Source organism: Babylonia areolata, chromosome 4 (assembly GCF_041734735.1).
Source record: "Babylonia areolata isolate BAREFJ2019XMU chromosome 4, ASM4173473v1, whole genome shotgun sequence".
Lineage (NCBI taxonomy): Eukaryota > Metazoa > Mollusca > Gastropoda > Neogastropoda > Buccinidae > Babylonia > Babylonia areolata.
Genome location: NC_134879.1, coordinates 125210 through 136660, shown reverse-complemented (window position 1 = coordinate 136660; position 11451 = coordinate 125210). Strand labels below are relative to the sequence as shown.

Genomic DNA, 11451 nt, shown 5'->3' with positions numbered 1-11451 from the left:
GAACTTCATACCCCTCCTCCAAATCCCATTGATCATGATTCCAAAGGACTTCTGAACTTCATACCCCTCCTCCAAATCCCATTGATCATAATCCCAAAGGACATCTGAACTTCATACCCCTCCTCCAAATCCCATTGATCATAATCCCAAAGGACTTCTGAACTTCATACCCCTCCTCCAAATCCCATTGATCATAATCCCAAAGGACTTCTGAACTTCATACCCCTCCTCCAAATCCCATTGATCATAATCCCAAAGGACTTCTGAACTTCATACCCCTCCTCCAAATCCCATTGATCATAATCCCAAAGGACTTCTGGACTTCATACCCCTCCTCCAAATCCCATTGATCATAATCCCAAAGGACTTCTGAACTTCATACCCCTCCTCCAAATCCCATTGATCATAATCCCAAAGGACTTCTGAACTTCATACCCCCTCCTCCAAATCCCAGTGATCATAATCCCAAAGGACTTCTGAACTTCATACCCCTCCTCCAAATCCCATTGATCATAATCCCAAAGGACTTCTGGACTTCATACCCCTCCTCCAAATCCCATTGATCATAATCCCAAAGGACTTCTGGACTTATACCCCTCCTCCAAAGCTCCTTTCCTTCGCCCCAAAATCCTTTCTCGTTATTATAAGACCCTTCTGTTGTATGTTGTCCAGAAATCCGACTACCCCCGCATTTAAAACGATCTCTTCAAAGTTTCCAAGTCCCACTGGACAATAGATTATTTTTGCCTTCACATAAAAAGCCATATCACAGATTCTTAAAAAACGAACAACAAAAAACAAAAAACAAAAAAACACTATCTGCATTCCACAATCCCCCCCGCCCCCCCGGCCCCCCCAACCCCTCTCCTCCCCCACACAAACACACCTCCACCCCCGCTTTCTCTGACCGAAATATATTCCCCCTCACTTCTCAAACCATCACCGAAACTGTAACTCCCACCCCCCCTTCCCAACCCCCCCACCCCACCCCCACACCTCCACATCCCCTTTCTCAGACCGACATCTGCTTCCCCCCCCCCCACCCCCCCAAACGGTTTCCGAAACGCCAACATCACCACCACCTCTCCCTCAAAATCTCTCCCTAACCCCGTCCCCTCCCCCCCCCTGCCCCCATCCCCACCCCCATCACCTTTCTCTGACTAAAATCTTAATTCCGAAGCTTCATTTCCTCTCGCTTCACTCTCCTAACAAACCCGTCATCACTCAAAACACTGAACGTTTCGAGACCAACTTTTTGGTTTTTTTTGTTGTTTTCAATTCTCTCCCTGCTGTCACCTCCATCGATGGTGTTGTGGCCCCTGGTACTGAAGCTTACAACTACTACTACCACTACTGGTACTACTCCATCTGCTTGTAGTCGGCCTGGCGCATGCGCCTGGCCACGCAGCGCACGGTGCCGTAGACGATGAGGATGGCGAGGACGATGCTGGCGAGGACGGCGGCGACGATGAGAGGGACGGTGTAGGACTCCTCTTTCGTGGGGCCCGTGCTCATGTCTCTGGAGCACTGCACTGTGTCTGCACACAGCAAGAAAGGCGGGAGGCAGGGTGTCTCCCGATCAGAGAGGGTTATACACAGAGAGGGAGGGACAGACAGACAGACAGAGAGAGACGCTTTTCACGCTTTGACATTTTAATGTCATTGGCCATGAGGTCCTTATGACATGGGTGAATGCATCAACATACTTTCAATTTATAACAAACCAGTAATAATAAACGAATGAAAATATGGTAAAAGCAAATACTGAAACAAAACAAATTTCCTTCTCTGAAGAAAAATGATAGTAACCAACAGGCCACCCAACAGACAGAGATGGAGAGGGAGAGAGAGTGAGAGACAGACAGAGACAGACAGACAGACAGAGAGACACAGAGAGAGATTATCTGCCTCATTTTCGCCGTTAGATAGCTTTACATGACTGTAATCTGTTTCAATATACTTTAACAAAATGTCTTCAATCACCGATATGTGTGACGGGACATTAAACAAAATTCCTTCTCCACACGAAGGGGATTCAGACAATAGCAGCTCTACACATATTATGCTGAACTGCGAGATCGGATAAAAAAAAAAAAAAATCTCCACCTCTTTACCCATCAGGTGTCGGCCGTTACCTCTAAGATTCGAACCTGGGACCCTCAGTCTGAAAGTCCAATTAACCCCTTAATAACCACTCGGCTATTTCGAGTTAATTAATTAATTGAGCTCCACTTCACGGCAGGAGCCATAAGTACGTGGGAATTGTTCACAGAGCTTCAAGAATGTCAGCTTTTGCCAGTCGTCTTCAAACTCATTCTACTCGAGGTACGAGATACCTCCTCCCATGATACTTTCCCCTGTGGAGCAGGTACGAGATACCTCCTTCCATGATAAATTCCCCTGTGGAGCAGGTACGAGATACCTCCTCCCATGATACCTTCCCCTGTGGAGCAGGTACGAGATACCTCCTTCCATGATAACTTCCCCTGTGGAGCAGGTACGAGATACCTCCTTCCATGATAACTTCCCCTGTGGAGCAGGTACGAGATACCTCCTTCCATGATACTTTCCCCTGTGGAGCAGGTACGAGATACCTCCTCCCATGATAACTTCCCCTGTGGAGCAGGTACGAGATACCTCCTCCCATGATAAATTCCCCTGTGGAGCAGGTACGAGATACCTCCTTCCATGATAACTTCCCCTGTGGAGCAGGTACGAGATACCTCCTTCCATGATACTTTCCCCTGTGGAGCAGGTACGAGATACCTCCTCCCATGATAACTTCCCCTGTGGAGCAGGTACGAGATACCTCCTTCCATGATAACTTCCCCTGTGGAGCAGGTACGAGATACCTCCTCCCATGATAACTTCCCCTGTGGAGCAGGTACGAGATACCTCCTCCCATGATAACTTCCCCTGTGGAGCAGGTACGAGATACCTCCTCCCATGATAACTTCCCCTGTGGAGCAGGTACGAGATACCTCCTCCCATGATAACTTCCCCTGTGGAGCAGGTACGAGATACCTCCTTCCATGATAAATTCCCCTGTGGAGCAGGTACGAGATACCTCCTTCCATGATACTTTCCCCTGTGGAGCAGGTACGAGATACCTCCTCCCATGATAAATTCCCCTGTGGAGCAGGTACGAGATACCTCCTTCCATGATAAATTCCCCTGTGGAGCAGGTACGAGATACCTCCTTCCATGATACCTTCCCCCTGTGGAGCAGGTACGAGATACCTCCTTCCATGATAACTTCCCCTGTGGAGCAGGTACGAGATACCTCCTTCATGATACCTTCCCCTGTGGAGCAGGTACGAGATACCTCCTTCCATGATAACTTCCCATGTGGAGCAGGTACGAGATACCTCGTTCCATGATACTTTCCCCTGTGGAGCAGGTACGAGATACCTCCTTCATGATACTTTCCCCTGTGGAGCAGGTACGAGATACCTCGTTCCATGATACCTTCCCCTGTGGAGCAGGTACGAGATACCTCCTTCCATGATACCTTCCCCTGTGGAGCAGGTACGAGATACCTCCTTCCATGATACCTTCCCCCTGTGGAGCAGGTACGAGTATTCTCGCACCAACATATTGTTCTAATTTCGTTTATTCTTGCTTGGTACAAGTTGGCATTCTAAACCGAACCGTTTACGGATTCAGGAAGCATGATAACAAGTGTTGTTCGACCGATTAGATCATCAAATCTCTATTTATATTCGCCGTTTTAGTGAGCAACCGTGGGTTTTTTTTGTTTTTTGTTTTTCTGTAGTGGTCTCATGGATTGGTCCAGGGGAGTTATAGCAGGCGTGTAGCTGTGTGGTAAAATGAGATCATTGATAAATAAATACAAGGAATACGTTCACCCACCGTTGTTGAAGTTGATACATAAATACAAGGAATAAGTTCACCCACCGTTGCTGTAGTTGATAAATAAATACAAGGAGTACGTTCACCCACCGTTGCTGAAGTTGATAAATAAATACAAGGAGTACGTTCACCCACCGTTGCTGTAGTTGATAAATAAATACAAGGAATAAATTCACCCACCGTTGTTGAAGTTGATACATAAATACAAGGAATAAGTTCACCCACCGTTGCTGAAGTTGATACATAAATACAAGGAATAAGTTCACCCACCGTTGCTGAAGTTGATAAATAAATACAAGGAATAAGTTCACCCACCGTTGCTGAAGTTGATAAATAAATACAAGGAATAAGTTCACACACCGTTGCTGAAGCTGATAAATAAATACAAGGAATAAGTTCACACACCGTTGCTGTAGTTGATAAATAAATACAAGGAATAAGTTCACACACCGTTGCTGAAGTTGATAAATAAATACAAGGAATAAGTTCACACACCGTTGCTGAAGAACTGAGACTGGACTTGGAAGGGCATGAGGTGCACGAAGTTGAAGGTGAGGTCGACGTCCCGGAACTCCACAGTGACGGCCTCGGGCGTCCTGCACACGTAGGACATGCCCAGCGGGGTCCGGAACAGGTTCAGGTGCTCTGTGGCCACCCTCTCCACCGCCGCTGTCACCATGACAACCAACCAGATGAGCGTCAATAACAACTGATGACAAGAACAAATGACAGTAATAATGAACCGCCACACCAGAACAATATCAACGGTATCAACATCAACACCTACTGTCACGATCAACAGCAATAATGATAACAATGATGAGATTCAGAATATTAATCTTGTATTGATCTCCTTTTCGCCAAGAGCCATCTTGTAAGCGGCGCCATGTTGGCTTGGTGTGAACAACGATCCTGACTACATGCAAAGCGAATCAACATCACTCTTGCAAGCCAGCCCTGCTCCAAGAAGCTGAGTGTTGCCTTCACAGCAGCAGCAACAACAACAACAACACCAGTAACAAAGACAACAACAGTGACATGAACGTGCTTGTCTGCGCGGAAATTTGCGATCCTCAGCCTTGAAGACATATAGGTAACTAACTCATCACTTGATCAGTTAGATTACTGACAGGTTAATTACAGACTAACTCAGTCACTTGATCAGTTAGATTACTGATATAAGCATACACGTCTGTCCCCTTACAGATCATGGTGGCAAAAACATGTGCCGTCGGGTTGGGCAGAAAACGATATCGAGCCATTGCAAGGACAAAACAAGAGAGGTAAGGCTTTCAAGACTCACTTGTGATACACTCAAAACAAAACACAAGAGAGGTAAGGCTTTCAAGACTCACTTGTGATACACTCAAAACAAAACACAAAAAAAAATTATCGTTGAAATGTGTTCTGTATTTGTTATTATAAAGCTTCGGGTTGAAAAAAAGAAAAGAAAAAGGGGAACCCGGCATGTTCAGGTGGGAAGAAATCGTCTTACTCACTGCACACAGCGTCCATGAATGGCGTTCAAAAATTAACATTTCAGCATGCTTTTGTTAGGGGCGATTGCGGTGTTCCAAGTGATAACGCTTTTTAAATCATATCATTTTGGTGTATCTCGGGCATTTGAAAATTCTTTAAGGGCAATTAAGAATTCTTTAAAGTTCACGGTAAAGAAGACGTGGCTATCGCCGCAATCACACTGCAACATTTAGCCGCTTTTCTCTGGATCCAGATAAATGTACAAGTTTAGTTACACCCGCCGGAAAAGTACGACAATGTCGATTCAATTTCTCTTTTATGCTTATTCTAGTTAATTGACATCCACTTTCAAAACTTTTTATGCGGTAAACACGTCGATGATGTAATCTGTGTCACTGTATGTGTTCTGTCCAGAATTTGTATTCCTTTCCATTGGATAGCGAACAAGAAAATCGAGGTCACGCTGTCTACTCACTAAGCATCGCCAACGCTACTGCAACTGGGATTCGGTAATATGGTGTTTTCGGAATCCCGGAAAAGGCCTCAACAAAATAAACCGTTAAATGAACACGGGTTAATTCGGGAGACTTACAAACTCTTATTGGTATGACTGTGAAGGTTTCTTTCCTTAGATTTTTAAGCCAAATCTGGTATTGACGGACAAAGAATTTCCAGAGAAAATGGCAATGTTAAAGTTTACCACAGACACAAACAGACACAGACACACACAGACACAGACACAGACACAGACACACACACACACACTTCGTTTACACATGTGAGTCAAAAAGGAAGGGTAAGTATTACACAATGGAACAAAAAAAAAGGAGGGGTTAGAAAATACACAAGTGATCAGACCTGAAATCACAGCAATATGAAGAATGGGGGTAAAACAGAAATAAGGCAGACATATTCACACACACACACACACACACACACACACACACACACACACACACAGAGAGAGAGAGAGAGAGAGAGAGAGAGAGAGAGAAGGGGAGAGAGAGAGAGAGAGAGAGAGAGAGAATGGGAGACAGAGAGAGAAAGGGGGAAGAGAGATAAGGGGGGAGGGAGAGAGAGAGAAGGGGGAGAGAGAGAAAGGGATACACACACACACACACACACACACACACACACACACACACACACACACACACACAGGCAGGCAGTTACACAGACAGACGGACAGCAGTAGAAAATCGGCCATGGCTGGTGCAGAATTTCCAAGGGGTGGTACTGTTTATCTTTATTAGTGTGAAAATAACTCCTGTCATCTCAAAGGGAAGCTCAAACAAACAGACATCTCATAAACCCAATTTACAGGAAGGCGCATATCACAGAATGTGTAGCCATGTTATCATCACACATCACCACAGAATGTGTAGCCATGTTGGCATCACACATCACCACAGAATGTGTAGCCATGTTGGCATCACACATCACCACAGAATGTGTAGCCATGTTTGCAACACACATCACCACAGAATGTGTAGCAATGTTGGCATCACACATCACCACAGAATGTGTAGCCATGTAGCCATGTTGGCATCACACATCACCACAGAATGTGTAGCCATGTTGGCATCACACATTACCACAGAATGTGTAGCCATGTTTGCAACACACATCACCTCAGAATGTGTAGCCATGTTGGCATCACACATCACCACAGAATGTGTAGCCATGTTGGCATCACACATCACCACAGAATGTGTAGCCATGTTGGCATCAGACATCACCACAGAATGTGTAGCCATGTTGGCATCACACATCACCACAGAATGTGTAGCCATGTTGGCATCACACATCACCACAGAATGTGTAGCCATGTTGGCATCACACATCACCACAGAATGTGTAGCCATGTTGGCATCAGACATCACCACAGAATGTGTAGCCATGTTGGCATCAGACATCACCACAGAATGTGTAGCCATGTTGGCATCACACATCACCACAGAATGTGTAGCCATGTTGGCATCACACATTACCACAGAATGTGTAGCCATGTTGGCATCACACATCACCACAGAATGTGTAGCCATGTTGGCATCACACATTACCACAGAATGTGTAGCCATGTTGGCATCACACATCACCACAGAATGTGTAGCCATGTAGCCATGTTGGCATCACACTTTACCACAGAATGTGTAGCCATGTTGGCATCACACATCACCACAGAATGTGTAGCCATGTTGGCATCACACATTACCACAGAATGTGTAGCCATGTTGGCATCACACATCACCACAGAATGTGTAGCCATGTAGCCATGTTGGCATCACACTTTACCACAGAATGTGTAGCCATGTTGGCATCACACATCACCACAGAATGTGTAGCCATGTTGGCATCACACTTTACCACATAATGTGTAGCCATGTTGGCATCACACATCACCACAGAATGTGTAGCCATGTAGCCATGTTGGCATCACACTTTACCACAGAATGTGTAGCCATGTTTGCAACACACATCACCACAGAATGTGTAGCAATGTTGCCATCACACATCACCACAGAATGTGTAGCCATGTTGGCATCAGACATCACCACAGAATGTGTAGCCATGTTGGCATCAGACATCACCACAGAATGTGAAGCCATGTAGCCATGTTGGATTCACATATTACCACAGCATGTGTATACTGCAGACAAGCGTTATCGTGTGTTGGTTGTTTTTGGTGTGTGTGTGTGTGTGTGTGTGAATAGAATAGAATAGAATAGAATAGAATATTTTTTATTATCATAAAACCTTAAAGTTTATAAGACACAATGAAACATAAAAATGAGCATATTAAGAAGAGAAACATTCATGAACAAATTTCGCCAGTCTTGGCTGTATTTCTGTTAGAAGGATCAATTCACTAGGCTTTACATTTGGACGACATATATCGATTAGGAATATGTGTCTGTAAGTATTGTACTTTACACAATTGTCTAGAAGGTGAATTTCATCTTCTAAACTGTTACAAGTATCACACTGTCTTTGTTCTTTCGGTGTATTTTTATACCTTCCCTGTTCGATATGTAAGTCATGGGCGCTGATTCGTAACATGGTCAGTGCTTTCCTATGTTGTGTATTTGCTGTATTCTTTAAATACGGTTCAGTTTTATCATTTGTCACAGCGTTCTTGTAAAATGCTAATTTAGATGAACTGTCATGTTTCTGTTTCCAAAATTTTATATATTCATTTTCAAGCTTCTTGGATGCAGCATACTTTAATCTTTTAACACTAAAAGTGAACTGATTTTTTCCAAACATGATCTAATCCAGTGCTAGTTAATACATTTCTTGTGAAAAGTAGCCACTGAACATTTTCATTTGTTTGACGATACATGCAGTTATATGTTGTGTATACAAGTGAATTTTGAGGAAGCTGTAATATGTGTATCCAAGAGCCAATAACTTGACATATTATCTTTAGGCTAATAGGAAATCTTCCTAATTCTCCTAAAACGGAGTGTGTGTGTGTGTGTGTGTGTGTGTGTGTGTGTGTGTGTGTGTGTGTGTGTGTGTGTGTGTGTGTTTTGTGTTTTTGTTATTGTTGGTGTTGTTTTCTAGAAGGCTGCCGAGCGTAATATAAGTAATCGTATGATGGTGATCTACAATTCTGTGCGTAAAGAATAAGTTCCTTCAATGGAAAATACCTGCTAGTGTAGCGGAACGATTTAATAGTAGGATTATTACATCATACGGGCAGCTATGTAATGTAAACTATTATATATATATATATATATATATATATATATATATACATATATATATATATATATATATATATATATATATATATATATATATATATGTGTGTGTGTGTGTGTGTGTGTGTGTGTGTGTGTGTGTGTGTGAGGTAGTGACAGAAACAGAGAGAGATAGTGACAGAGACAGAGACACACAGACAGAGAGAGACACACACACACACAGAGCGTGTGTGTATGTTTTTCGTGTGTCTTCTTTCCCTGACAGCCTGTGCAAAGGCCCCATTTAGGACGACCCCAACACTGACCATGCCGATATATCTCTTTGTGATTTCTTTATGCATATCATATATATCATATGTCAACGGAGTAAACATAGTCCGGAATACAAAAAAGCGATGTACTCACAAAAAGGCGATGTAAGCAACAACAACAACAAAGCATTTTCTTCGCCCAGTTCACACACACGTGGAGTGACGGCCTAGAGGTAACGCGTCCGCCAAGGAAGCGAGAGAATCTGAGCGCGCTGGTTCGAATCGCGGATCAGTCACCGGTATTTTCTCCCCCTCCACTAGACCTTGAGTGGTGGTCTGGATGCTAGTCATTTGGATGTGACGATGAACCGAGATCCTGTGTGCAGCATGCACTTAACGCACATAAAAGAACCCACGGCAACAAAAGGGTCGTCATTGTAGAAAACCCCACTTCGATAGGAAAAACAAAACTGCACGCAGGATTTTTTTCTTACTGGGTGGCGCTCACAGTGTAGCGAGGCGCTCTCCCTGGGGAGAGCAGCCCGAATTTCACACAGAGAAATCTGTTGTGACAAAAAAGATTAATACAATACAATACAGTCAGTATTTTGAAGCCCGTTCAAGACGATTGCAACTTATCAGAGAACGCACGTTACATACACAGTAGAAAGCAATGGTCCGTGCCATATGCGGCAAATAAAACACGCAAAAAAAAGTTCCGTAGTTCCCAATGTGAAATGACATCATAACGTCGTGTGCATCATATTGGTGAAGATGCTGGAACACTGTTTTGACCCGCCTGTTCATCAGCCTCAGGTTCTGTGGGTGGGTGGGTGGGGAGTCCCACAAAAATGCAAGATAACAGGTATACAACAAATGAATCATTGATGTGCGTGCACTCTCAGAAAATGCAAGCGCATTGAGTCTCTCTTTCTCTCTAATAATAATAAATAATAATGGTATTTATATAGCGCTGGATCTTGTGCAGAGACAAATCAAAGCGCTTTCGCACCAGTCATTCACACGCATGCATAACTCTAAAACTGTAGAAACTAAAGACAAGGAAGGGCATGCAAGGGAGGCTATTTTGGGAAGAGGTGGATTTTAAGGCCAGACTTGAAAGAGCTGAGTGTGGAGACTTGACGAAGCGAAAAAGGAAGTTCATTCCAATCGCAAGGTCCAGAAACAGAGAAAGAACGGCGGCCAACAGTCGAGTGTTTGAATCTGGGTATGCGTAAACAGAGTGGATCCGAGGCCGATCGTAGTGAGCGAGATGGAGTGTAGAGGTGAAGGCAGCCGCAGAGATAGGAAGGGGCAGTTTTGTGAATGCATCTATAACATAGAGTGCTGATCTTGTACTTTATTCGGTGTGAGACAGGGAGCCAGTGGAGATGTTGCAAAAGAGGAGTGATGTGCTCAGATCTTTTCTTTCTGAGGACGAGTCGGGCAGCAGAGTTTTGTATGCGCTGAAGGGGCTGAATGGATGAAGCAGGCAGACCAGACAATAAAGAGTTACAGTAGTCAAGGCGAGAGAGAATGAGAGAAACGACAAGTCTAGATGTTGCGTCAGTGGACAGATATTTCCGGACGGCACTGATGCGTCGCAGTTGACAGTAGCAGGACTGACATGTCTGACTGATAAATTTTTGCATGGACAGTGTATTGTCAAGGACAACACCAAGGTTCCTGACTGACGTGGAAAGAGGGATGGATGTACTGCCAAGTTTGATTGTGTCAATTGTGATGGAAGACAGTTTTTGTTTAGTTCCTATGATCATTGCTTCAGTTTTGTCCGCGTTCAATTGTAACTTATTTCGAGTCATCCAGTTTTGAATGTCCAGGAAGCAGTTGGATGTTTCTTGCAAGAGCGACAACAATTTTTCAGGGGTATCACTCTTCTGGAGCTGAGTGTCATCAGCATAAGAATGATGACTGATATTATGGCGGTTGATAATTTCAGCGAGAGGAGCAGTGTACAGTGTGAAGAGCACTGCGCCTAAAACAGATCCCTGTGGGACTCCATGTTCGATTTTAACGGGTTCAGATTGGAAATGATCAACAGTGACATACTGGAATCGATCAGTGAGATAAGATTTGAACCAGTTTAGAACAGTGCCGTTGATACCAAATGTAAAATGAAG

At 44.0% G+C, this 11451-nt stretch overlaps 1 protein-coding gene across 3 annotated transcripts in view; it reads right to left on the bottom strand.

Moving 5' to 3' along the window:
• Positions 1-1159: 1159 nt before the first annotated feature.
• Positions 1160-11451, bottom strand: part of LOC143281508 (uncharacterized) — a 71465-nt gene continuing 61173 nt past the window's right edge. For all 3 annotated transcript variants that reach the window (XM_076586719.1, XM_076586717.1, XM_076586718.1), the window contains exons 9-10: positions 4369-4542; positions 1160-1538 (exon numbers count right to left, since the gene is read on the bottom strand). In XM_076586719.1, coding sequence (XP_076442834.1) covers positions 1360-1538; positions 4369-4542 — 353 coding nt within the window. In that variant the 3' untranslated portion in view covers positions 1160-1359. The remainder of the gene's footprint in view (positions 1539-4368; positions 4543-11451) is intronic.